At 46.3% G+C, this 25,171-nt stretch overlaps 1 protein-coding gene and 1 long non-coding RNA gene across 4 annotated transcripts; one reads left to right on the forward strand and one right to left on the reverse strand.

Annotated features, from left to right (window-relative positions):
* Positions 1–682: 682 nt before the first annotated feature.
* Positions 683–1,584, reverse strand: LOC125984565 (uncharacterized). The gene is made up of 2 exons (XR_007486992.1): positions 1,447–1,584; positions 683–1,060 (listed from the first exon to the last, which is right to left on the reverse strand). It is a non-coding gene; the product is annotated as an uncharacterized lncRNA (long non-coding RNA).
* On the forward strand, positions 1,055–24,862 carry insra (insulin receptor a). 3 transcript variants are annotated; one of them, XM_049746442.1, is made up of 21 exons: positions 1,055–2,120; positions 6,670–7,218; positions 14,147–14,483; positions 16,450–16,589; positions 16,670–16,814; positions 16,905–17,113; positions 17,390–17,516; positions 17,599–17,852; positions 18,616–18,783; positions 19,009–19,207; positions 19,297–19,619; positions 19,756–19,895; positions 20,109–20,268; positions 20,350–20,446; positions 20,520–20,587; positions 20,681–20,910; positions 21,089–21,199; positions 21,270–21,429; positions 22,102–22,231; positions 22,313–22,447; positions 22,785–24,862. In XM_049746442.1, the coding sequence occupies exons 1-21, from the start codon at positions 2,033–2,035 to the stop codon at positions 23,137–23,139; spliced, it is 4,125 nt and encodes a 1,374-aa protein (XP_049602399.1). In that variant the 5' UTR covers positions 1,055–2,032; the 3' UTR covers positions 23,140–24,862. The 3 variants fall into 3 exon arrangements, with proteins under 3 accessions (XP_049602399.1, XP_049602400.1, XP_049602401.1); XM_049746443.1 differs by having other exon boundaries at positions 19,297–19,589; XM_049746444.1 differs by lacking the exons at positions 22,313–22,447; positions 22,785–24,862 and adding an exon at positions 21,617–21,782.
* Positions 24,863–25,171: the final 309 nt, after the last annotated feature.

A 25,171-nucleotide genomic window follows, 5' to 3' on the forward strand; every position in this document is an offset into this window, starting at 1 on the left:
GTGACCTTTTATCTGCTTCCATGGTCAACAATGCGTACTTCCTTCTTGAGGTCTTTTAGTGCCATGAGCTAATAAAAGAGCTTTTCTTAGACCTATGTGTGGGACAGGAGGACATAGAGTTGAAAAAAAGTTTGGGAATGGCCTTTTCAGGAAGCCTCAACATCCGACGTTTGCGTGTCCTCAGTGGGAAATGCGTGGAATTTGACACGCACAACCAGCGTGGAAAACAAGCACCAGGAAGACAGTTATAGAAAAAAAAGATAATGATGATATCCATCTATCCATCCATTTTCTGAACCGCTTAGTCCCCACGGGGGTCGCGGGCGTGCTGGAGCCTATCTCAGCCGTCATCGGGCAGTAGGCGGGGGACACCCTGAACCGGTAGCCAGCCAATCGCAGGGCACACAGAGACAAACAACCATTCGCACTCGCACTCACACCTAGGGACAATTTGGAGTGATCAATCGGCCTACCAAGCATGTTTTTGGGATGTGGGAGGAAACCGGAGTGCCCGGAGAAAACCCACGCTGGCTCGGGGAGAACATGCAAACTCTGCACAGGGAGGGCCAGAGGTGGAATCGAACCCGCACCCTCCTAACTGTGAGGCGGACGTGCTACCCAGTGCGCCACCGAGCCGCCTTATAATGATGATAATGAAACTAATAATAATAATGCTTGAACATAGGACAGTAACTTAAATTTTACCCATATTCATAATTCTTCATTCATTTTTCCCAATCATTTTTCTATGTAAATAGGGTGTCATCACGACAACCGTGTACGACGAAATAAAAATTGTTCATCCTAAACATGTCGAATGTGAGTCTTTACGGAAAAGACAAAAATCATTTTTATAAGAATTTCTAGAGAAACAATTGGGCTCTTGTGGTTCATAGCAACAACAATAGTGGTAGGAGTAGCACTGGTAAAAATGCTAAATTCAGATGAGAAGTCGATTTTGAAATGAGCTTCTCGACAGTCTCAGTTGTGAATCCGATAAGGTCCAGTCCGTGTTTCCTTCGGAACCCATCTGCCTCCCTTGGCAGCGTTTGTTTACTGCCTGGGAGAAGAAGAAGAAAAAAGACAGTCAACACACATAGCCTGGGTGACAGAGCAACTACCTTTTTTCTGTCCGTACAAGAAGAACAAACGAAATTTGAAAAAGCTCCAAAATAGAAGACAAATACGACTTTGCTCTGGTTTGTGGCGCGTCTGTCATTTTACACGAGCAACGTGACTGGATGGTGTGACGTTCACGTGAAAAGCCACAAAAACCGTGGAGCCCCTTGCTGTCGCGCGGAGCTGCAGAAAATTTCGGAAATCTCAGCATTGGAGCTTGCGTCGGAGTTCGGAGTAGAAACAACGCACGAGGATAACTTTTTGCCATGCTTTGGCCCACGCTTGACGCGCATTCGTGGGACGAGTTGTTGTTTTTCCGAAACTCACCCGAGTTTTTTTTTTCCCGAAATTCACGCAAACGTTGCGCCACGCGGGTTTCCAGCGACCTGGACTCACAGCAGCTGAACGAAACGGAATTAGACCAAACATCCACTTGTCGTGTACGTAGTCCACGTTTATGTGGACGGAACAACCCATTTTTGTAGGTGACTCTGGGTGAGGCAAACTTTGACGTGTGTGGTCTTGGTTGTCTGTCTGGGCTTGGCTACTTTTGACAACGAGCTCGTCAGCTCCTGGTTGCTAACGTTAGCTGCCAGGTAAAGCTGTTTTTGGGCTCACTTGGTCGGGGGGAGTTCAAGCCACAAACCCGCGGAGAAGCCAGACGTTAGCATTAGCTTTAGCCGCCGCGCCAGCTTGAGTCAGCGTGAACACGTTGGACTCGTGCCTCCGCCCATCTTCCGGGGTCAATTTTGTTTACTTGCTGGCTCACGCTGCAAAAAGCAAAACAATTTCCTGAAGAAGAATTATATCCCCGGACAACTATCTCGTCCTCGCCCCCTTCTTCTTGTGTCTCCAACTGCCTTGCCACAAGGATTACTCTGGAGTTTTTGAACGGCTTGCAGCAGTTTGTCGGATGGTGCTCGAGCACGTGTCCGTTATGTGGCTCCGGCCTCTGGCTCTTGTTTTGGCCGCAGCCTGCTTCGTGACCACCACCGCGGAAAGTAAGTAGCCTTTTCATTTTAATACCAACCCCTCATATATATATATATATATATATATATATATATATATATATATATATATATATATATATATATATATATATATATATATATATAATTTTCTTGGAAATAAACAGTACAACTTGAACGAGCTTGGTCATTAGAATCAAGTGTGTTGGAGGGGGGAGACATCGAAAACAAACAAAAGTTTTTCCCCACCATTAATTGTGACTTATAACCGACCCAATTGCACCACTAACGCCAAATGAAGTTCAGATATTTTAGTAGGCTTTTCTGATTTTAGTAGGCTCTTCTGAACGTTTTGTTGTGGTCGCGTCTTGCAGCACTACGTGTATCCTCAGCATCAACGGAAACTCGTAAGTCAAAGGCACCAGTCAGGGGAAGGGTGCAAAACAATTGCAAGGCATTCAATATAACGTGGAACGAAGACAGTCACTTAAAATATAGTGCAATTGTGACATCACCGCTAACTGGATGTTTCTCCTAAATTGATGAAAAGACGTGGAGAAAACTGGCCAGGGAAGCCACCAAGACTGATAGACTTTATCACTTAACTGGTTTCTGCGGAAGAAACCGCCGAAACATGTCAGGTAATGCACCTAAAATAATTTGTTTGATATAAAAGAAACCAGTGAAGTGATTAAAAAGGAAAAACAAGATGAACTTAGTACAACTACTGATAGACTTTGATTAATGCTGCCAAGGCTGCTGCAACAATGTACAAATATAAGTTATGGGTATTTATGCATGCATAATATTTACATTTTTGAAGCTCGCCTTTTGAACATTTCAGTTTGTTTTTTAATTACGTTGTATTGGTTTTCGGTCACATGAAAATGTCTGAGGGTTTATCTTTGTCTCGTTCACAAAAAACTTTCATTCTGGGCAAGGGTGTGTAGACTTTTGCATGCACTGTTTCGAGACGTTTATATGGATTGAGGCAATTGAAAAGGAAATGCATTAAAATGCAGTATTGCTGATGAAAGTCAGCATTCCAGTGAGAGACTGCAGAGTTGCCAGTAGACGTTTGATCGTAAGCGCTGTTGTTTTGACCACGACGACGTATTGACGATGTTGTAAGTCACAGGCGCCTCGTGTGCTAAAAGGCACAAAGGTCGTCAACTTATCGTCTGTTTGTGTCCGTAAACAAATTGTTGTCGCTGTCGCTCCTCCCGGCTAAGAAGCCTGAGAATGCTGGAGGATAATCAGCTCTCGCTTGCTGGCCAAGTTAAACTTTTTGTTTTGTGTTTCTAACTCTCAGTAAAAGAATATGACATTATAAGCCCTTTTTTTTTTTTAAATGAATAACTGAACCAATGTGCTTTTGTGCAGTGATTTTCAACTGACGCAATTTCTCCAACTTCACCTAATTGGTCACAAAATGATTCAAAGCAGGTGCAAGGATGCTGGCGTCGATGTCGCGTAAAAACATCCCCCCTTTTTTTTTTAAAAACTTTGTTACGAATGCGTGCGAGTAAAACTTTTTGACTGGCAAAGTATTTGCAAGTGTACTTGTAGGCTAAATACTACAAGTAAAGGTTTTTTTTTTTTTTTTTTTGCATTTGGCCGACATTAAAATAATACGTTTGAAATTTAAGTAAGTAAACATTGTGTATTCGTATTTTCACGTTTTCCTTTTGTCTTCTGCAATTTTTCCCCCCCCCAAAAGATCCCTTAGGCTATTGACTTTTGCCTGAGCACACCAGCCTCGTGGCTAATGCTAGCTTATATTATGGAGCAGCGCAATTTGAGCAGCAGCTTTGAGCATTACAAAAAGAGCAAACACATGTAAAATAAGCATTGATGTTTTTATTTTTGCAAATGATTCACTTTTCTCTTGGGTCACTGTCTTAAGGACATGCAGCGTACCTGGCACGACAACAAAGCTGCCTATTAATCCTCAACATCACTTTTCATCATGCACTCCACTCCAGAGCCTTGGAAAATATGATGCCATGGCAAACATGTTTGTTGTATTACATGTGTGGGTTTAAAAAACAACAACAACAAAAAACCTCCTGCTTAGGTTTTTATTAGAATATGGAAAGAAATGAATTAAAAAAATCTCACCCTTTATCTATTATGTAAATAGGATGGAATCAGCTGTCAGTGAAATGCGGCCGGGCCTGTCGGGTACCACTGTAAACGCCAGCTTCGGTAACAAGCACCTTGTTAAATTAACACCTTGCTGACAGCATCATCAAAACCAACCCGCCTTTATTCTCCTTGCACAATTCTCAAAGCCAGACGGTGTAATTTGTATTTCGTGCAATGTGGCCATTTGTCTGTTGCTAGCTGAACAAAACAAAACAAAACACACATTCGGCGATCAATGCATAAGCTCAAGAGATATTTTAACGGACTGACAGAGGAACAAAAGTACAACGTGAATTATTTTTGTGAAAAAGTTTGTCTTTTATTATTTAAGGCCATATCGTCGTTGGAAAGCAGCAAGTAAACGGAAGGGTGAAGCGAAGCATCGGCCGCAGTTCTTTCCAAGCTCGCTGAAGACGATTACATCACATGTTTTTGTAACAATCGCGCTGACTTGTACAGAAAGCACAAAGAACGGTGAAACCTTGAAAAAGGAAGTGTCGCAATCACTGTTTGTGTTCCCGCGTTATTGGGGGGCCTCTCGGAGATGCCCTCACCCTTGCCCCCAAGCACAGTACCAGCCTAACAACGCGTTACCCCCGACAACCTCTTGTGGGATCGGAATAGCTCGCTCGCAGCAGTCTGTTCAAACTTAGCTTTGTCTTGTGACCTGCTAATGGCTCATTGATGATTCTCGGCAGCACCGACAAGGCCTTATTGTATTTTTTCTTCAATCTCATCCCGTCGCCTTACCAATCTTTTGTGAGCACACCTGTGTCGTGCAGGAAAAACGTCCTAAAAGTTGAACAATGAAGGCTGTCGCGAACAAATACTTTTAAATCAATTGTCTTGTCGATTATTTTATCTTTATATTCTGCTGAAAAAGGGAAAAAAGTTTAACGCGGCTATTGTTTTGATTTTTCTTTGACAATAACATTTTTGTGTAAAAGATTTGAGGTGGCTTTTGTAATCAGTCCACTTTGATTGACATCAGTCCGATGATCATAACTTTTTTGTCCAATAATTATGAATAAAAAAATACATGAAATAAGTCATTTTTCTTACGATTCCGCCTGTAGTATTAGAAAAAAATATTTCAGGGAATTACAGTGACATCTGTCCGCTTGCATCGAAATGATCGACTCAGTCGTTAACCACATATCGCATTGTGTCATTAACGGGCGAGTGGTTTTGTACTTTATTTGAGTTTTATTGTACAACGGTTAATCTTTCACACTTGTATGACAGCTCAAATGGATTTGTCACTCGCTCGTGCAAGAGTTCTGTTTGTTTTGCTCAAGGCGGCTCACGTTGCTACAACCTGCGATGCGGCCATTTTGTGCCTTTGCCGGCACGTCCTTTGAGATTTACGAGCCCTGGCAAAAGTCGCGGCTAAATGTTCGCACATGGACGAGCTCGGTCTTCCTCCAAAATTCCCATCTCGCGCATCGAAGCCGCCGCGTTGCCGTTTCCAGCGGGCTTAGCTATCAATGGCTTAGCTCGGCTATCGCTAAAAATATCGTGGCGGCTGAAAGTGAACGCTGATAGGCGTGACGACGACTCACTGGCCTGGTGCGCGGGGTCACTGGGTGCGTTCTTTACGAGCAGCGGCGTCCCCTCCTATTGTACGTTTGTCCATTCACTCCACAGAAACGAAAGCTGAGCTCTTCGTGGCTCTCACTTTGCTGTTTTCAGAATTTCTTTTCTCTCTCTTCTAGTTCCAACTCAGTCACATAGTTGTTGCTTCTTATTTGCGGATACATTGGAAGGAAAACACTTTTTAAGAAGTAGCTATGTCAATAACTGAGGCGATTCCAACTTGTGGGTTTTTTTTTTTTTTGTACCCAATTTATTTTGTCGATAACATTCATCCATATCCGTTCTTGTTTACACCCAACAAACTTACGCAAGAGATGTCAAGGGAGGTCTGGGCCATAACGAGGCGCATGCATGCCTTTCGCCACCTTACAGCTGACCGGGCGACCCCTGTGCACCCAGCTCACCGGTGGCTGCCTCGGTAAACAAATACAGAGCTGCGTGCCTCACACTCGTGAACTATTAGCTGACCCCGGAATGCCCCAAGTTGCACTTGCACAGCAAATGAAGAAGAAGAAGTAGCGGGATGGATCAGGTCTTATCCACTATTGGAAAAAATGGTGTGTGCGTGTTGAGCAGGCGGGCGTAGCGCGTTTACTCTCACCAGGCGATTGGCCTTTGCTGCTTTCTGAGCCTTATGTAAGCTCTTTATCGGCCCATTGACGCTATCATCTGCAAGTCTGCCACCGCAGGACTCCAATGTTGTCTTCAGCTAGCCCTGCATGACGTGTTGTTGCACTGTAGAGAAAGTCATTTCTGGTACAGTTAGAGGAAGCCACAGTGCACAGCCCACTGATGAAAACTAATTTTGCAATTTTCTCCCTTTCCATATTTCCAGTCTGTCGAAGCAAGGACATCCGTAACAGTGTGACTAACTTCAACTCGCTGGCCAACTGCACAGTGATTGAAGGCCACCTCAAGATCCTCCTCATGTTTGGGAGCAAGCCTGAGGACTTCCGGGGCCTGTCGTTCCCCAAGCTGATGGTGGTGACCGACTTCTTGCTGCTTTTTCGCGTGTACGGCCTGGAGAGCCTGACCGAGCTGTTCCCCAACCTGACGGTGATCCGCGGCAACAACTTGTTTTTCAACTACGCCCTGGTGGTTTTTGAGATGCTGCAGCTGCGTGAGCTGGGCCTGTACAGCCTGATGAACATCACGCGTGGAGCCGTCAGGATCGAGAAGAACCCGGACCTCTGCTACCTGTCCACGCTGGACTGGTCCAAGGTGCTGGACTCGGTTGAGGACAACTACATCATGGCCAACAAAAACGACGGGGAGTGCGGGGACCTGTGCCCCGGGGCGTCCGTGGGAAAGACTACCTGCCAAACCACCACCATCAACGGACACTTCAGCGAGCGATGCTGGACGCAGAAGCACTGCCAGAGAAGTAAGTTCTTCTTAAATGTCGCACAACTCAAACACAACCTGCCCTTTGAAGACGCTCGACAAACAAGTCATGAAGACGTATGGTCTCATAGCCTTGATGCTAAGTTGGCATCCTTGCGGTGCAGTGATATTGTTATACAACTTAGCAGGAGAAAGAACACACAAAGCAGGGAGCACAAATACAGGTGGAACACACACACACATTTTCGAGAGCTGTTCAAGCGCAGGCCGCCGTGTTGCATAAGGGTGCAAGCACCCTCGTGCAAGATTCTTCCGAGTACCCGAAGCGCTCGGTACCGCGAGAGCGCCAATACACTTTGGGTTTTCCTGGCACGATGCAAACTAAACTTGTGTATCTCGTGTGAGCGTCTCCAAAGAAACGAGAGTCTACAAACCTGCTGGCTGAGAGGAGCCATAAATTGTTGTTTTGGAACACCCTAATCCCCTTCTGGAGTCATTTGGAATAATTGCGTCGCCCGTCTGCGGCGTTAATCCTTGGCCGTATCTGCGACGTCATTGTGCACTCGGTGAAAGGCCAAGTCACCATTTTGACTTGACATTGTCCCCGCCTCTGAGATGGACAGGCACTTGTGACCCACATCTGCAAAGTTGCTGATCCAATTATTCCCGGCTCGCTTTTGTCACTCAGCAGTTGTTCAGCGAAGCAGAAGCCAGCTGCTGCCCATTCACATTTCGAAAGCAGCGGCAGTGTAAATTGTCCCCCCCCCCCCCCCAATTGACAGGTTGGAGAGTGGATGAAATTTGATTGATTTTCTTTGGTTCACTAAACAAACCTGTGTGGAGATTATCCGCCAAATAGCATCAAGGGTTTATTCCAGCAACAATTGGTCCTGACCAGATGTTGAACCACATGCACCGATTCCCCGGGTCACATGCTCGTCAAGCACACTGTCACACGTTCTACGGGGAAGACTGTTAAGATATCTTTCCACAAAAGCTCCACTTCCAAATGGTATGATTTTCGAGCTATGTCTATAAAACAGATTAGCTTGTTCTCAATGTGACTGCTTAGTCGACAATGAGGAGATTAGGCAGCTGTTGTAAGAGTCACTGGGTTACACTCGCAAAACAAAACAACTTGACTCCAGATCCCCTGCGGCTTGACTTGGCTTAGCGCCCGTGTTTGAAACCTTTTGTCACCCTCCACACGCTGTCTGCCCCCCCCCGGCAGGGTAATTTTAGCTGCAAGCGTAGCAACCGCAACGGGTTGCCCCGCTTCCCTTTGGCACATCCTTTTGGACAAAGCCGGCTTGAGGGTGGCTGCGGTTAGCCGCGCTAATTCGATTTGGCCGTCCGCGCCTGCCGGAACACGTGCTGTGTCACGTCCACGCCGGCTAATGATGAGCAACGGTCTTGTTGACTCTACTTGTGATCCCCGCGAGTCACAACTCTGATTGAGTTTGATTACAACCTACTCGGTCATGTTGAAGGCAACCCGTGAGGTTTATTTGGACTGTGTCAATTAGTAACCTCTCAGTTTAGACAGACTAATACATTTCCTCCTCCATTCGATATAGCACTCTATTTTTGGAGTTATGAATCCCTGATGGACTTTAACTTTCTGCTAACAACTTCCACTGCAGCAAAATACTCTGGTTATGAGTAATATCTCGCTCTCTGGTTACTCTACTCACGACTTCCGGGGTTTCCTAGCAGTGTTCTGTCCTCTTATTTGCTCTGCTAATCTTTGCAATCTCTTGTTTGCGAGGACAATTATTGCCCATTTCCCTCTGTGTGTGTGTTTTTTTTATTATTATTAAAACCCATTTTAATTACCCTCCTTAGGTTGGAGTCGAGACATATTGCATAACTAATAATTTTCTCCTGATTGGTTAGTACCTTGTGGACAAAAGAAGACGAGGCGAAGAGGTTCATATGTACGGATACAAGCTTTCCGGGTTCCGAGTGTTTGCGTAAGATGAGCCGTAGAAATCGCACATGGAAATAACTGTGTGTGTGTGTGTGTGGGGGGGGGGGGGGGTTATTGTTTGCTGCTGTTGCTAGGAGACAGAGGAAGAGTAACAGTGCAGTGTGACTGCACATTAAGCCATCCATCACTCGCCGGAGGAAGGAATCGCAAAGTTAGTGGTCAAGACGGACGAAGGCACTTCACGAGCCCGCTGAACTCTGGCCCCCTTGCTCCCATGTGGGCGGGGCTACTATTGCCATCCTCAATGGCACCACCGCTCTTTCCCCACTTCAGATGATTGTGCTCATCCTGATTGTTTCCCGTCTTTGTTGCGCCATTTCAACCGCCGGGTTATGAACGGACGCGGAACTGGACACTTTTCGTAGATGAAAGGATAGAAAGAAGCTGCTTTGGGAGATTTTCGACTTGCTGACGCTTAATCAATATGGGATGTAAGGGACTTGGTGACCTGAAGAAACAAAGACGGCGTTTGTCTCTTTCACACTGCCCGACCGCAAAGTAGCAGACCCGTTTATTTCTCAATACTTGTATCAAGAAAACATCATCACGTCACGCTACTAACATAACATCGATGACGCACTTGGTGGCTCATTTCAAGTCCAGCGACCCACCGCTGGAGGGCATGATAATTAAGCAAGAATGATGTGTTCTTCTTTTTTTCCCTTCACGCTAAATTGAAATCAAGCCTCAGTGTACCCGCGTGTGCTAAGTAAGATAAAAACAAAGCCACTGAACTGAATCGGTACATTTGAGAGTCTTGAAGTTGTTGCAGAAAGTTCTTGGTCTCGCTCTCTTAAGTGTGCGGCAGATGATTCTGATAGCGACCCCCCCCCCCCCCCTCTCCACACACACACACACACACGCTGACTTCACCACTGTGGCACTTGCCAGAAGCTGCACCCTGCGAACTCTTCGCTGAACAGCTACTGGGGCCAGCCCCGTGGAATCCCAGACATTTCAGGCATCCAGCACAAGCCGGACAGACAGGCGTTTTTTATCACGGCCTTCCGATCTGTGTGGAAGTTTGACTCTTGAACTCCAGATTGAGTTGGGTGGTTGGATTTAATCGATGCAGAAAAAGCAAGAACGGAGTATTGGCTTTTGCAGTCCCAGCAAATCAAATTTTGCCCATTTATAGACTTTTGCTGTATCTACCATGTAATACAATTGATTAAAAAAAAAAAACGCTCTTAGCGTCGCTGTAGCTTTTTGAAATATATTTGCGTGACTGTCCAAGTCAACATTTAGCGTGCAAATGACTTGCTCTTCCGATTGACAGCGAGGTCCGGAAGGCAGCGAAGACACACGGGGCATCTCATGCGTCATTTGCCTGTCAAGCAGGGGCCCTAATTACCCGTCACCATTGCTCCGCATGTGTGTTTATTATTTCTATTCCAGTCTTGGACAAACTGGATATCCTGCTTTCAGGTGGCGATTACGGAGGCGTTCATAACAAAAAGAGCCCCCCCCCCCCCTTAACCCCCCACCTCCCGGTGTTGTTTTTCTGTTCTCCATCAGTGGAAAGCGGAGCTCGCTAATGAAATTGTTTACCTGTTGTCACCCCTGTGAGCTCAGCCAAAGCCCGCCGCCTCGGCTGCTAAATCAAAACACGTCACGAGCGAGGCTGAGCAGGAAGGACGAAACAAATGCACTCTCCTCATTCGCATTACTCACGATTTTTTTCTCTTTCTTTTGTTTTTCCCGAACTCACTAAACTCAATCAGCCAAACACATTCTTGGCATGTTTGTTCAGACTTGCGGATGATTTGAGTTGCCTTTATCGTTAAAAGGTCTCACAAGTGGCTGAAGAAGAAGAAACTAAATACTGGCCCTTGTCACTGCAGTGGAATTTTAATTAGCATCCAGCACACCGCCGCTCACACCGTTTTGCATTTTCTGCCCTTTCGATATGAACTTGACGCATGAGGCCTGAATAAGTGGTTGTTTCATGCCAAATTGAAAGGATGCCATGGAATGATTTAATGGCTAGTTGGCGGTTCCTCTGCCTCGGAGAAAGGCTCTTCAGTATGTAGGCAGTCTTTAATAAGCAATGTTTAATTTGCAGTACAAGTAAAATGAGTTGTGCGCTTGGTTACACAATGAAGTCAACACAAAAGTCAAGGTACAATTGTAACTTGTGAGCTAGCTAATAAACCTATGTCAATCAAAGCAATTTTTCTTATATCATTCATCCTTGGGATAAGTAGCTCGTAGCTAGCTAGCGATACTAACAAACAACAGGCATCTTAAGGTTATGAAATAGTCCTGACGTAGTAACCTAATTTTATACATCAATATCAGAACATGCCGCAGTCTATCATTATCTTACGCTAACGCGATAATTCCTTCGTAAATATTTGCATAAACAAACTCTTGGTGGCACTAACGTAGCTTTAGCTTTTTTTTTTATTAACTTGCCATGGCGTTTTGAGTCCCAGGTGGTGTGTTTTTCCTATTTTTATTGTCACGTTTGTGCTCTTCAACTCCAACTTGATGTGATTACACATTTCAAACAAAATGCAAGTAGACTGCCGCTGTTTGTTTATTATTACATTCATCCAAACCAACCATTGACTGGTTCATTAAACATTAAACCGCGTTTATTGATTGTCTCTCTGGAAAGTCAATGACGCTGGTCTCCGGCTTGTTAAGTTTTTGAAGCAGCTCCACTGGTTGCCGAATTTCTGCCTCCGCATCAGAGCACCAAAGTTGAATTTGTGTGGGAGCAGGTAAAAAAGTATTTTTTTAAAAATACAATTTTAGATGGTCTCTAGTGCAGATTTTGAGCTTGTCTGTAATGTTTCCCCAGCGATGAATCGGAGCGTGCACGGTACATAATTTGTCGGACACATAAACCCAGTGTAATTATTTCCAAATGTTACATTCCAACAGGTCTTTTCCGAAAAGGATAAATCTCAGCAGCAGCAGCAGTCAAGCCGATTAACTAATTTGGTCTTACTTACAAGCCGGAGTAGGCCTCAGACACCTTAATTAAGTTTACAAATCGGCTAAGAGGTGGTGGACTCAGCACTCGAGACGTTGCCGACTTCAAATTCCGACCCGTGAGAATTTCTAGAATGTGCCTCAGAACTTTAGAGCCAAAGATTTATGCTGCAGGGCCTTTTTGTAGTGGTACTTTCCGTCTGAGTTGTTTTTTTTTTTTTTTTTTGGTAGAAAGTTTGTAAGCATGTGAAGCAACTTCCGTGTGTGTATAATATTTTGTCGAAAACCTTCCTCCCTCTTGCTCTCATGCTGAGCAGCTGCCATCAGAGAGCGTTCCGAAAGGGTTAAAACTGGGGGCCTGTCTTCCTCGGAGCTGGGGAGAGGCCGTTTGAATGGCTAGCCTCCGCAGCTAGCCAACACATTGGCTAAGGCCGAGGGTGGATCTTTTGTGGCCGCGACACTCCGGCATGGAGCTCTGCTGCGGGATCGGGAGTCCACATCCTCGACGGTGATCTGTTCACCATGTGCGTCAAAGTTGAAGGACAGGTTTAGAGACAAACTTTGGGTGCTATGTTTGGGATCTCAAGCGTCCTGGGCTTTTTTGTGAAGTCATTAAAGGTGATTGAACCACTTAGATAAGAAGCACCGGTTATATTATAGCATTTTCCCCACGCATGGTGCCTCCCAGCCCCTCCTCACATTCCCCCTCTCACTGCCATTCTCATGTTGTTGAAGCCCACACATGCTTCCTTCAGAGGTGGCAGGAGGACATGGGGAAGGGCTGAGTGTCAATGTGAAATAGCAAGTTACAACCTCAGATACAAGCATGAAAATCATGACAACTTTTTCAAAATGAACAACTTTGTACAGTAAAGCCGCAGCTGAGAAACCAACCCCAAACCTCAGAACTGTGAGAACCACTCAGGTGACCTCTATGAAGCAAAATGTAACCCTTGCATGGGTTATTCTAAACACACAAGCCAACCCCTTCCCGCTGCTTAATCCAACTTATAAGTGGGGTCAGTGTATTTTATTTTAGGCAGATCCTGTTTACCTCAAAGAACCTTTTGTCCTTGTGAAAACCAAATGCCCGCACACATACGCATGTGCCTCCACACATGATCTAATGTTACATAAGAGGCTTATTATTACAAACACATATGCCGATGCCTGCATAAACAGACACCTTGCGCCTCGCTATCCGTCCTTCTTTGTTCGGGTAACGCACCGATTGCTCCGTTCGTGTTCACAAAGACCACACATTTTGATTGTTGTCGTGTGTTCTTGAGTCACCCGTCACTCATCGTTTCATGTTACAAGTGTCTGTCTTGCAAAAGATGTCAACCGTCGCTCGTGTTTACTTCCAGCCGGCCGAAGTAGAGCCCTTCCTCATTAACGTTTGTCTGGTGTCGAGGAAATGTCCGCCACCTCGGCCCCCGACTGTTTGTATACAATTACTTGTTGTTACCCGGCTGCAAGATGATCCCCTTGGTTGCTGACTGGCCCAGTGAGGGATTTCACTTTGGCTTGTGAGTGCTTCTCTGGAGCAATAAAGCGATGTAAACCTCTTAATTCCTCCAGGGCATATGATAGTGTGGGGAAGGGAAGATGTGTTTGCATATCTGACTTGTTTGGGGTTCAAATGATAGCTCCAGTTTGCCCTCCCAAGTCAAAAACAGCTGATGGGCGGCTCATCTCTTGAAAACGATTTGTTGGGCTCTGTGTGGAAGATGAGACACAATTATTTTTGTAATATTTGTTATAGCATTTTTTCAGAATTCTCGTCTGTCAGATCAAATAGAAGTTGATCTTTATCCAGTGGAACATTTTTCATGAAATAAAAACAGCAACACTTAAGAGCCAGGATATATTTGCCCTTTAAGTGAACCCATGATTAAGAGACACAGGAAAGCCTACCATATGACTCGAGGCGGTATTTACATTGCGAATACAACCCAGATGATGTCTCCTTTGATCCAAACAATGGCCGCTTCAGAGTAACGTCTTCACCATCCTGCCCTGATTGTGTCTGCAGTGTGCCCAGTCCATTGCAAACACCGCGCCTGCACCCGGGACCAGCAGTGCTGCCACGAGCGCTGCCTAGGCGGCTGCCTGGAGCCCCAGTCGGCCGAGCACTGCGTGGCCTGCCAGGGCCTCCAGCACCGGGGCAGCTGCGTGGAGCGCTGCCCCGAAGGCTACTACACCTTCAAGGGCTGGCGTTGCGTCTCCTTCGCTTTCTGCCAGGAACTCAACGACAGGTGCAGGCTTGAGAAGGAGCGCAGCAAGAACCCCAAGTGCTACGAGTACGTTATCCACAACGGCGGCTGCATCCAAGAGTGTCCATCCGGCTACACCACCGTCAAATCGTCCGCGTGAGTGCACCGTCGCCCTCGCATTTTTCTAAAACTGTCTTCTCGCTCGCTAATAGACAGACTCAGTCATTATTTAATTGACAAAATTGCATTTCATTACACCCTGCCCTGTTCTGCATTTTTTGAAGCAATTTTTTTTTTTTTTTTTTACTGATGTTCTAAGCAATCCGGAAAAGGTTTAGGCTGAATTCACTCTACGTGTTTTCTTGCTACACAAAATTGATGGTTTCGAGCCTGCCAACAAAAGTCTGCTTTGCCACAAAGTGATCCAGACATGAAGTGTTTCCCCCTTTGCTCCACTTGACTCCATTTAAAGTTTTTGTCCTATTTATCTCACCGATTTTCCACTCCGGATGGAAGATTTATAAACGCGCTGACGCCCCGACAACCTTCTTCACATCTCTCTCCGACAGCCTCGCGGACCTCAACAGGGAACTGGCTTATTTTTTGGGCGTGCCCACCAGCCAACTTGAGCTCCCAACATTCCTGATCGTTCTTGACAGGCCGAAGACAAGAAAAAGCAGCGGGGTGTCACGAGCACGTCTCGTCTCGTGTTGGAAAATGACGAGAGACAGATTGACATCTGTCGCCGTCGCCATATGAGCCTTGCCGTACGATAGTTGCAGTTTTCGAAGGAAGGATATTTGAGCACAAATGGTGAAGCAAAACCTGTAGACAAACAATTTGAAGCGAATGCATCTGGGATTGTTGGAACGTTTCAGAAAGTGCTGCTGTTTTGTAACCGAATTCAAATGGTTGTTTTGTACTCTTTTGTCAATCATGTATTGCAGATGACGTTGACCTCAACTTTTCGTACTGTCGCATCTCAGCAGTTTCCCTCAGCTCAACTCTCGCCGCCGCCGCTCAGAATAAACTCCGACACTCAAAAGTTGCACATATGGCACCACACAAAGGGAATGAGGTCAATGTGGATCGTGAGCTAAAGATGTTTTTTTCTTTTCCCCCCCTGACGCCGGAACCCACATACTTGGCTGCGTCGTTCCTGAGGCTTTTTTTAAGTGTCGCAGTGATTTCGATTGTTTGCTTAACCGAATTAATCTGTCATTAATCTTCAAGTGGCTGCAATACTTTTTTTTTTTTTTTCTCCCCTGCCGCCATGAATAAGCACGGACCGCAAAGTTTCAGTTCTTTGCTGCAGCTCTGACATTTTGTTTTTGCAGTTGCCTTTGTGTTTTTTGCCAAACAAAAACCGTTCTGTCATCATAAAGCCGCCAGCTCGCAATGCGGCGCCGATCACACCGATGACCCCCGAGCATAACGTCCATCTCTGGTGTCTAATCCTCGCTTTAATCACAACCTTAATCACTCTAGGGAAAAATAAATACCTCCGGTGGGTCTGCTGAGTGAATCCCTTGCGGTTGACTTCGGAGTATTTTTTTGTTTGTTTGTTTCTGTGCTCATCACCACCACCACATTATGAATGATGGCATTGTGCAGATTGCTTTTCAGGGAAATAATTGAATACAGCAGACGCACACAGCTGTGCTTATCTGTTATGGCAAGAGTTGCTGTTACGAAAACATTGCACAAGCCGGGTTGTAGAAGCGGGTTCACCTCATTCGAGAGGTATAAATGGAGCTGTTTTGTTATCATCCACTTCTCTTCACTGTTTTCTTTAATTGCGGTGAAGTGACTCAAGACAGGAGGAAGGAAAAAAAGAAAATGTCAGACAAGCACATTTAGCGGCGGGAACGTTTATTCGCTAACGGTTTTGATATTTCTCTCAGGATGCGAAGCAGATATGAGGGCAGGATAAGGATAAAGGGCATTGTCATTGTTACCGCCGTGACCCCGGATGACTTCAGCGTTCTTCGCTGTTTGTATAAACTTTGCCACACATGCTAAATGAACAGACCTTTTTTGGGGGGGAGAATTTAAAAAAGAAGACAGTTCCCATTTTGTCCCTGCAAGTGTATCAACCCGTTTTTGTTTCTTGTCTGCACAGACTGAACTGCATTCCATGTGCCGGACTCTGCCCAAAAGTGTGCACGGGTCTGAAAACCGTGGACTCGGTCACGGCGGCGCAGGCGTTAAGAGGCTGCACCGTCCTCAATGGCAGCCTGGTCATTAACCTGCGCAGAGGAAGTAAGCCCCCCAAAATGGCCGCACTCAAAGTCTGACCAAGCAACATGACAAACCGATTTGTTTCTTTTTTTGTGTGACAGACAACATAGCGGCAGAGCTGGAGGCCAGCCTGGGCCAGCTGGAGGAGATCACCGGCTACCTGATGGTACGGCGCTCCTACGCCCTGGTTTCGCTCTCCTTCTTCCGCAAGCTGCGCGTCATCCGTGGGTTGGAGATGGAAATTGGGTGAGGCGTCCTCTACCTGCAGAGAGGGATCTCAAACTTTTTTTTTTTTTTTGTCATGCATGAGTCATACTATTCTCCTGCCTTCCCTAGCAACTACTCCTTCTACGCCCTGGACAACCAGAACCTGCGACAGCTGTGGGACTGGTCCAAGCACAGACTAAGCATCGTGCAGGGACGCATGTTCTTCCACTACAACTCCAAATTGTGCATGTCCGAGATCCGTAAAATGGAGGAGGTCACCGGCACCCGGAAGCGCAGGAACGACATCGCATTAAAGAACAACGGCGACCAGGCCTCGTGTAAGTCGCCGTGGCAACCCACCATGAAAATATTGGTTCAAAAACATGTTCGACAGATGGACGATCCACTCCTCCGTGTTGTGTTAGGATGAAATCGGCTTCGGCAGATGGATGGCCGATCCACAACATTGCGTTTTAGATTCAATTAACTTCAAAACCTCTTTCAGCACATTAAAATGATTGAGGGTGTAAAGAGCATCTCCCGCAGACATCTTTATCACTGGTGAACATCTTCTGGCCCTTTCTTCATCTTATGGTCCAAATATGTTTTTCCAGGCGAGAATCACGTGCTGAGGTTCACTCAGGTCCGCACCATGAGCGATAAGATCATGGTGAAGTGGCAACCCTTCTGGCCTCCGGACTTCAGAGACCTGCTGGGCTTCATGGTGCTCTACAAAGAGGCGTAAGTTCTTTTCCCGTTACGGTGCCACCGGAGTGTCGATTGTTTTCAAGCATTTTCACGTCACACTGCTCTTTTTTTCCAGGCCTTTTCAGAACGTGACCGAGTTTGACGGTCAGGACGCGTGCGGCTCCAACAGCTGGGCGATCGCAGACGTGGACCCGCCGCCGCGCTCCACCGAAGGCGGCAGGGACCACTCTGAGCCGGGCCACCTCATCTTGCCCCTCAAACCCTGGACGCAGTACGCCATCATGGTCAAGACGCAGCTCTCCGCCTCCGACGACCACCAGGTCCACGGGGCCAAGAGCGACATCATCTACGTGCGCACCGACGCCACCAGTAAGTCGACTTCGCTTATCGATTGACGTGTTGAAATGAGGGAGGCTTAGGGGTTAGTAAAGTGAACTTCACACAGCAATGTCGGCCAAGCGCAATATTAGCAACGTATGGCCCAAGTGTATCTTTGTTAGCCTGGATCATCACTTTTTACGAAGTGCTCTCCCAGGAGCCGTGAGGATTCTGACAGTTTGTAATACCTGTCATCTTTAGCACCTCCTGAAATAAATCCTTTCAGCGTGGAAAGATGGAAAAAGGGAGGACAGGCTTGTGTGCCAACTTTTCAGTCTGAAATACGTTATATTATATTATTAATATCATATGGAAACACTAGAATAGTGATTGTTGGATATGCCTGCGATAGCTCGGTAGCCAAGTCAAGAGCAGCATGGCTGGTGCTCTCTCGTCGCACCCCAAGGTTTCTTGGCCAGATTGTCGGTCCCGGCCCCAAGGGCAAACCCGTCATTCCGTATGAGCATGAGCCGGTGACAAGGTGCTTTGGTTCATAAATAGTCTGCACTGGCCTTCACCCTGACAATGCAGACTGCCCTCCTTCATCACGTCCTGACTTTGATCCTTTGTGTTTGTCGCCGTCGGCCATGACCCATCAATTTGTGTTTCAAGTGGAACCTCTTAGCATATATCAGCTTGTTAGCGCGAGATGCTAATCATCACTTTTGCTTCTCCTTGTCAAACAGTACAAAAAGTTGGACTCCAATGCATTTTTGCAAAACACACTCACAGGCGCTTGTCTTTCTGTCCACAGAACCGTCAGTCCCTCTTGACCCCCTCTCATCGTCCAACTCGTCCTCCCAGATCATCCTGAAGTGGAAACCCCCCAACGACCCCAACGGCAACATCACACACTACCTCGTCTTCTGTCAGCGGCAGGCCGAAGCCAGCGAACTCTACAAGTTTGACTACTGTCAGAAGGGTGAGGCGTTTGTTCATCTGTCGTGATTGAGACCCTGAGAATGGATTAATAGTACTCCTATTCATTTGAAAGAGGAAACGAGCGTGGTCACGGTACAAATAAAAGCTATCCCGAGTAGATGATGCTAAATAATAAAAGGTTGCCTGACATGACGGCAACAGTTAGGATTGAAGTCAGTGGCTTGTCCGGTCCCCTTTTTGTGACCGTATCCTTTCATCTCCCCAGGAATGAAGCTGCCCTCGCGGGTACCCACTCAGGTGGACGGCAACGAGGAGCAAAAGTGGAACCAGATGGAGGAGCAGGGCGTCGGCACGGGATGCTGCCCCTGTCCCAAGACCGACAAAGAGCTGAAGAAGGAGAAAGAGGAGCTGGAATACCGGAAGACCTTCGAGAACTACCTCCACAACGAAGTCTTTGAGATGAGGTAAGACTTCCCCACATTAAGATTTAAAGGGGCCGTCAAGTCTCAAACACTTGTTGGACAAAATTAAAAAATCAATTTTCACTTTTCAGACGCTCAAGACAACGGCGCTCCGCGATGGGCGGGGCCACCACAACGTGCCCCACCACCGCTACAAGCAGGCTGTCGAGCACCGCCAGGCTGTCGAGCACCGCCATCCCAGAGGACGAGGAGACATTCGAGAGCACCAAGACGGTGGTCACCGTGCCGGCCAAGGAATCCACGGTCATCTCCAACCTGCGCCACTTCACCAGCTACCAGATCGAAATCCACGCCTGCAACCACCCAACTGACCCGGCCCGTTGCAGCATGGCGGCCTACGTCAGCGCCCGCACCATGCCTGAAGGTTATGCTCGCACACTTAACTACAAAATGAGTTGAGTTAAAGTACAAAGTGGTCAAATATAAATTACACAAGTGATGTAAATATACCTGAAAAATCTGGTAACGATGTACGTACGGCACTGTAACCGATCACAAGCAAATAGTATGTGCTTCACGTCCCCCAACAGACAAAGCCGACGACATCGCAGGCCCCGTCACCTGTCAGGTGTCCGACATGACCGCACACATCACCTGGCAGGAGCCTACCGCCCCCAACGGCATGATTATCCTGTACGAGATCAACTACAAGCGCATCGGCGACAGCGAGGTGAGCACAAGCGTCGTCTGCTGCCAACCAAAACAGCAGCCCCTCCCTGCAAGGGAGGCCAGTTTCTTCATTGGGGCCTGTCTGAATGTGTAGATACCAGATATGAACCAAACGGAAATATTTGCGTCTCTTGAGCTGGCTTCTGGCAAGATCTTGGAGGAGATGAAGAAACAAGACTTAGCCCTTGAATGATGTGTTGTTGTGGCGCCACAGGAGCTACACCACTGCGTGTCCAGGAGCATGTACAAAACCGCGCGCGGCTGCAAGGTGCGAGTCATGCACTCCGGGAACTACTCGGTGCGGATCCGAGCCACCTCCCTGGCTGGCAACGGCTCGTGGACAGAGCCCACGTACTTTTATGTTCAGGACGCGAGTAAGTCTTTGCTGCCGCTGGCGTGATGCGATCAATGGAATATGTTAGGTGTCTCACGTCCGGTGTTTTTATTTTTACCAGGAGATTCTCTTAACATTGCAAAGATTGTTATCGGACCCATCATCTGCGGGCTGGTGGTGTTTGCTGCGTTGGTCGGATTCGCTATCTTCAAGAAAAAGTAGGCGGCCTCAGTTACTCATCTTCAAGCGCCGCTCTTATTCCATGAAGTGACATGATTGTTTTCCTTTTAGCCAAACCCAAGGGCCCAGCGGTAACATCTACACCTCGTCCAACCCTGAGTACCTTAGCGCAAATGACGGTAAGCTGTATTTTTTTTAATACTTTTTTGGATGATTCCAAAAAAAAATATTGTGCATCCTCGTTGGCTGACTGCAATGGCGATTCCATGCAGTGTACGAGGAGGACGAGTGGGAGGTGCCCCGCGACAATATCAAAATCCTGCGAGAGCTGGGCCAGGGCACCTTCGGCATGGTGTACGAAGGCATAGCCAAGGACATCATCAAGGGCGAAAGCGAGACGCGCGTGGCGGTCAAGACGGTCAACGAGTCGGCCAGCCTGCACGAGAGGATCGAGTTCCTCAACGAGGCTTCGGTCATGAAGGCCTTCACTGGCCACCACGTGGTAAGCGTCCCGGCAACAACCACTTCAATACACCACGTAATGAATTACTGCAATAATAGAAAAGAAAAGAATTATTCAACATTGAGAAACACTAAATAGGCTCATCATGACAATTGTAATTTGAAATGTGCTCACCAAATCTATAATGACTTCCTTTATGTTTTTTTTTTTTTTTAAGGTGCGTCTGCTAGGCGTGGTGTCCAAAGGTCAGCCCACCTTAGTGGTGATGGAGCTTATGACCCATGGGGACCTCAAGAGCTACCTGCGCGCCCTACGCCCTGACGCCGAGGTAACGCTCTCTCGCACGTTCGCTCGACCGTAGTGTGCTCGGCGATTAAATGTAAGGATGTCATTGTCAGAACAACCCGGGCCGTCCGCCTCCCACGCTAAAGGAGATCATCCAGATGGCGGCCGAGATCGCCGACGGCATGGCGTATCTCAACGCCAAGAAGTTTGTGCATCGGGACCTCGCTGCCAGGAACTGTATGGTGGCTCAAGACTACACCGTCAAAATAGGAGGTGCGGTTTTTCAACTTGGGAAGATGCGGAAACTCTTGTCCTTTTTTTTTTTTTTTTTTTTTTTGGCTAATGTTTTTTACATGTTTGGTTTTGTATTCTTTTCCAGATTTTTTTTGAATTATTATTTAATATCCTTTTATTTTTTAATTTATTTTTTGGCGCTTTTCCTCTGAATGAATTTTTTCAGGGCGGCTCGGTGGCGCACTGGGTAGCACGTCCGCCTCACAGTTAGGAGGGTGCGGGTTCGATTCCACCTCCGGCCCTCCCTGTGCGGAGTTTGCATGTTCTCCCCGAGCCCGCGTGGGTTTTCTCCGGGCACTCCGGTTTCCTCCCACATCCCAAAAACATGCTTGGTAGGCCGATTGATCACTCCAAATTGTCCCTAGGTGTGAGTGTGAGTGCGAGTGCGAACGGTTGTTTGTCTCTGTGTGCCCTGCGATTGGCTGGCAACCGGTTCAGGGTGTCCCCCGCCTACTGCCCGATGACAGCTGGGATAGGCTCCAGCACGCCCGCGACCCCCGTGGGGACTAAGCGGTTCAGAAAATGGATGGATGGATGGATGGATGGATGAATTTTTTCAGATTTTTTTCACAATATGAACTTCTATTATTAAATCAAATATTTTGAGTGTTATAGCGTTTGCTCAATAAGTTTTATTTTTCCTCCATTCAGATTTCGGCATGACCCGAGACATCTACGAGACAGACTACTACCGTAAAGGAGGGAAGGGTCTGCTGCCCGTCAGGTGGATGGCGCCCGAGTCGCTCAAGGACGGGGTGTTCACTGCACATTCGGACTGCTGGTTGGTGATTGCTTGATTTTGAACTTCATATGAAAGCAAGGTTTCTGCATCGCAGCATTTTTTATTTTGCTTTGCGCACAGGTCATTTGGGGTGGTCTTGTGGGAGATCAGCACACTGGCCGAGCAGCCTTACCAAGGGCTCTCCAACGAGCAGGTGCTCAACTATGTCATGGACGGAGGACACCTGAACCGACCAGAGTACTGCACGGACAGACTGTGAGTACATAATGTCAAGTGTCAAATTGCAACCATCTCAGTTTATAAATTGTATTGGAGTGTTTTGGGATAATAGTTTGTGGTATGTATTACAGTTTAAACTGTAAATATTGGCTTGAAGGTGGTTGTCAATTGATGTGGCCTTCCCACAAGAGGAATTGTAATTGCATATTGTTGCCACAAGACGGCGCCAAACCACCAAAACTAGAAAGGCTCATAAGGCAATCAATTTGAGCTGCCATATCAGCCTAAATCATGCAAACTCTCAAGCATCACAACAAAACTGAATAGTAGATACAAATACAATTGACTGTTTCCATTCTATTTTCTTTTCCAGACACAACCTGATGCAGGTGTGCTGGCAGCACAACCCCAAGTTGCGACCGTCCTTCCAGGAGATCATTGAGATGCTGCAAGACGACCTGCACCCGTCCTACCGCGATCGCTCCTTCTTCCACAGCGAAGACAACAAGCCGCCCGAGAGTGTCGAAGACCTGGACCTGGACGTGGACAACATGGAGAGCATCCCCCTGGACCCCTCGTCCTACTCACAACAAGAAGTTCGCTGCTGCCCTGACCGGGACAGCGGCGGGGGAAGTTTCGAGGAGCACCACATCCCTTTTGCGCACATGAATGGCGGCAAGACCAACGGAAGCATACTGCCGCTACCGCGCCACACCCCCCCCTCCTAACTGGAACCGCTCCTTCCACAGAATCTATTTTTGTTTAGACATAACAACAATCACACTCTCACCAGAGAACCCTCAATGCATACCTCAGGATTTTTACTTTTGCCACATACACACACACTACAGCGCTTTTTGTACGTAGGACCTCCTGCATCTTACCTCTGTACATACTTTATATAAATAGAGAGAGAAATATTCGTTTTGCCAAATTTGTGGAGAAAGGATTCAACTGTGAAACAAGGCTGCTAACAAACAAAGAAACAAAAACTTTTGGATGAAAGCGAGGGGTGGGAAGCATCATAAACGGACCTCTGACAAGGCATCTGAAGAACCTGAGTGCCCCCCCAGGAAAAAAAAAATGGGTTCCCCACTCCTATGCTGAAAGGCTTGATTCTCTGGTTATTGTGGGGGGGAAAAGTCAGATGGAAACCACAGATATGGAGCCCTGCCAAGCCATTGGAGGAAGTGGAGTGTCCTCCCTCCCCAAAAGAAAAAAAACAGCTGTTTCCCACTGCCACATGGAAGGTTGTTCTGAAAATAAGAGTAGGACTACAGTGGCGCCTTAAGATACGAGTGACCCAACGCACGTTTTTGTAGATACGAGTTGTCTTTGGCTTGAGAGCTAGACATTGAGATGCAAGCTGAACAAAAAAGTTGAGAATTTCAGGCATGTTCAAATTAATCGCCAAGTTTTCTCTGTGTTATGTTAACAAACACTTCAAATATCTTACTGTGAAACTGATCAGCTCCAAATATCTGTATGGCAGTGATTGACTGCCTTCCGCTGGTATTGGTACACAAACCAGTAGGAGTAGCACAATGCTCATTAGATTTTCTTTTGTAAAGTGCAAGAGCGTGCTATTTTTTTTTCATTTAAAAAACATACCCCGATTTTTATATTTATTTTTTGGGAGGCCGGAACACAGTAAAGGCATTTCATTTTTTCAGATTTTTGGGGGAATTATGATTTGCTGCAAGAACGTGGTCACAGAACAAGTTAAACTCGTATTTGAAGGTATCACTGTACATATACGGACCCCTGCCAAGGCTTCTGAGAAACTGGAACCCCCCCTGAGAAAAAAAAAGCAACAACCACAAAAAGGGTTCCCCACTCCTGTGTCGAAAGGCTTGTGAAAGCTTGTGAAAAAGAAGAAAAAGAAGTGACCTTCTCGAAACTCTTGAACAGACTGATGAAAGGAGCTCAGCTGATTCATGGTGATATTTTGTTGTTGTTGTTTACTTCCTCGCACTCTGCAGTATTCCAAACAGAAATGGCACACAGGAGGACACTTTTTGTTGTCTGATTTTATTTATTTGTTCCCGTTACACATCTACAGCTGAAGGATATTTAAAAAAAAAAAGACCTCCTCACGTTGACCAATAGCTGCTTTTATTTTTAAAGCGGGTGTTCAAAAAGATGCTATGTATACTGTTTTTTGTTATTAATATACCGTGTATATATACACAGCATATCCATGGTTGATTGATGTTTTTGTATATAGTTCATGTTGCAGAAAAAAATGTTTTAAATGTTCCGCTCATTATAGTTTTTTTTTAATCCAAACTTGTGAACTCAAGATCAACCAACAGCACTTGGTCCTTTTTCTTTTCTTGATAAGAGAAGGGGTGTTTTGTTTTGTTATTTTGCATCCTCGTTATCCCCAACGAGAGCAAATAAAATGTTCATAATGCAGCAAGTTGCATCCTGCCTTCAGGAGAATCTCAACCTGAGTTTGCTATTTCCTTGTTTTCCACACAACCCAATGTCTTTATCTAAGAACAAAACATGAGGTACACTTGCAGCCCAAACAAAAATGCTCGAAATATTGGAATGATTTCTAAAAGTAGCATCAAATATGACAAATACACTTTTTAGGGTGATGGTGGGACAATAGCCCCACCTGCTGGACAAATGATTTCCTCTTCGTTGTATTGAAGGAGTGTACAGTATTTTTATACGGTAAATTACATAACTATTGCTTTTAAAATCGACCTTAAAGATATGTTGATAATCATGCAATCAACTATTTTATAT

This window comes from Syngnathus scovelli, chromosome 17 (genome assembly GCF_024217435.2).
Source record: "Syngnathus scovelli strain Florida chromosome 17, RoL_Ssco_1.2, whole genome shotgun sequence".
Lineage (NCBI taxonomy): Eukaryota > Metazoa > Chordata > Actinopteri > Syngnathiformes > Syngnathidae > Syngnathus > Syngnathus scovelli.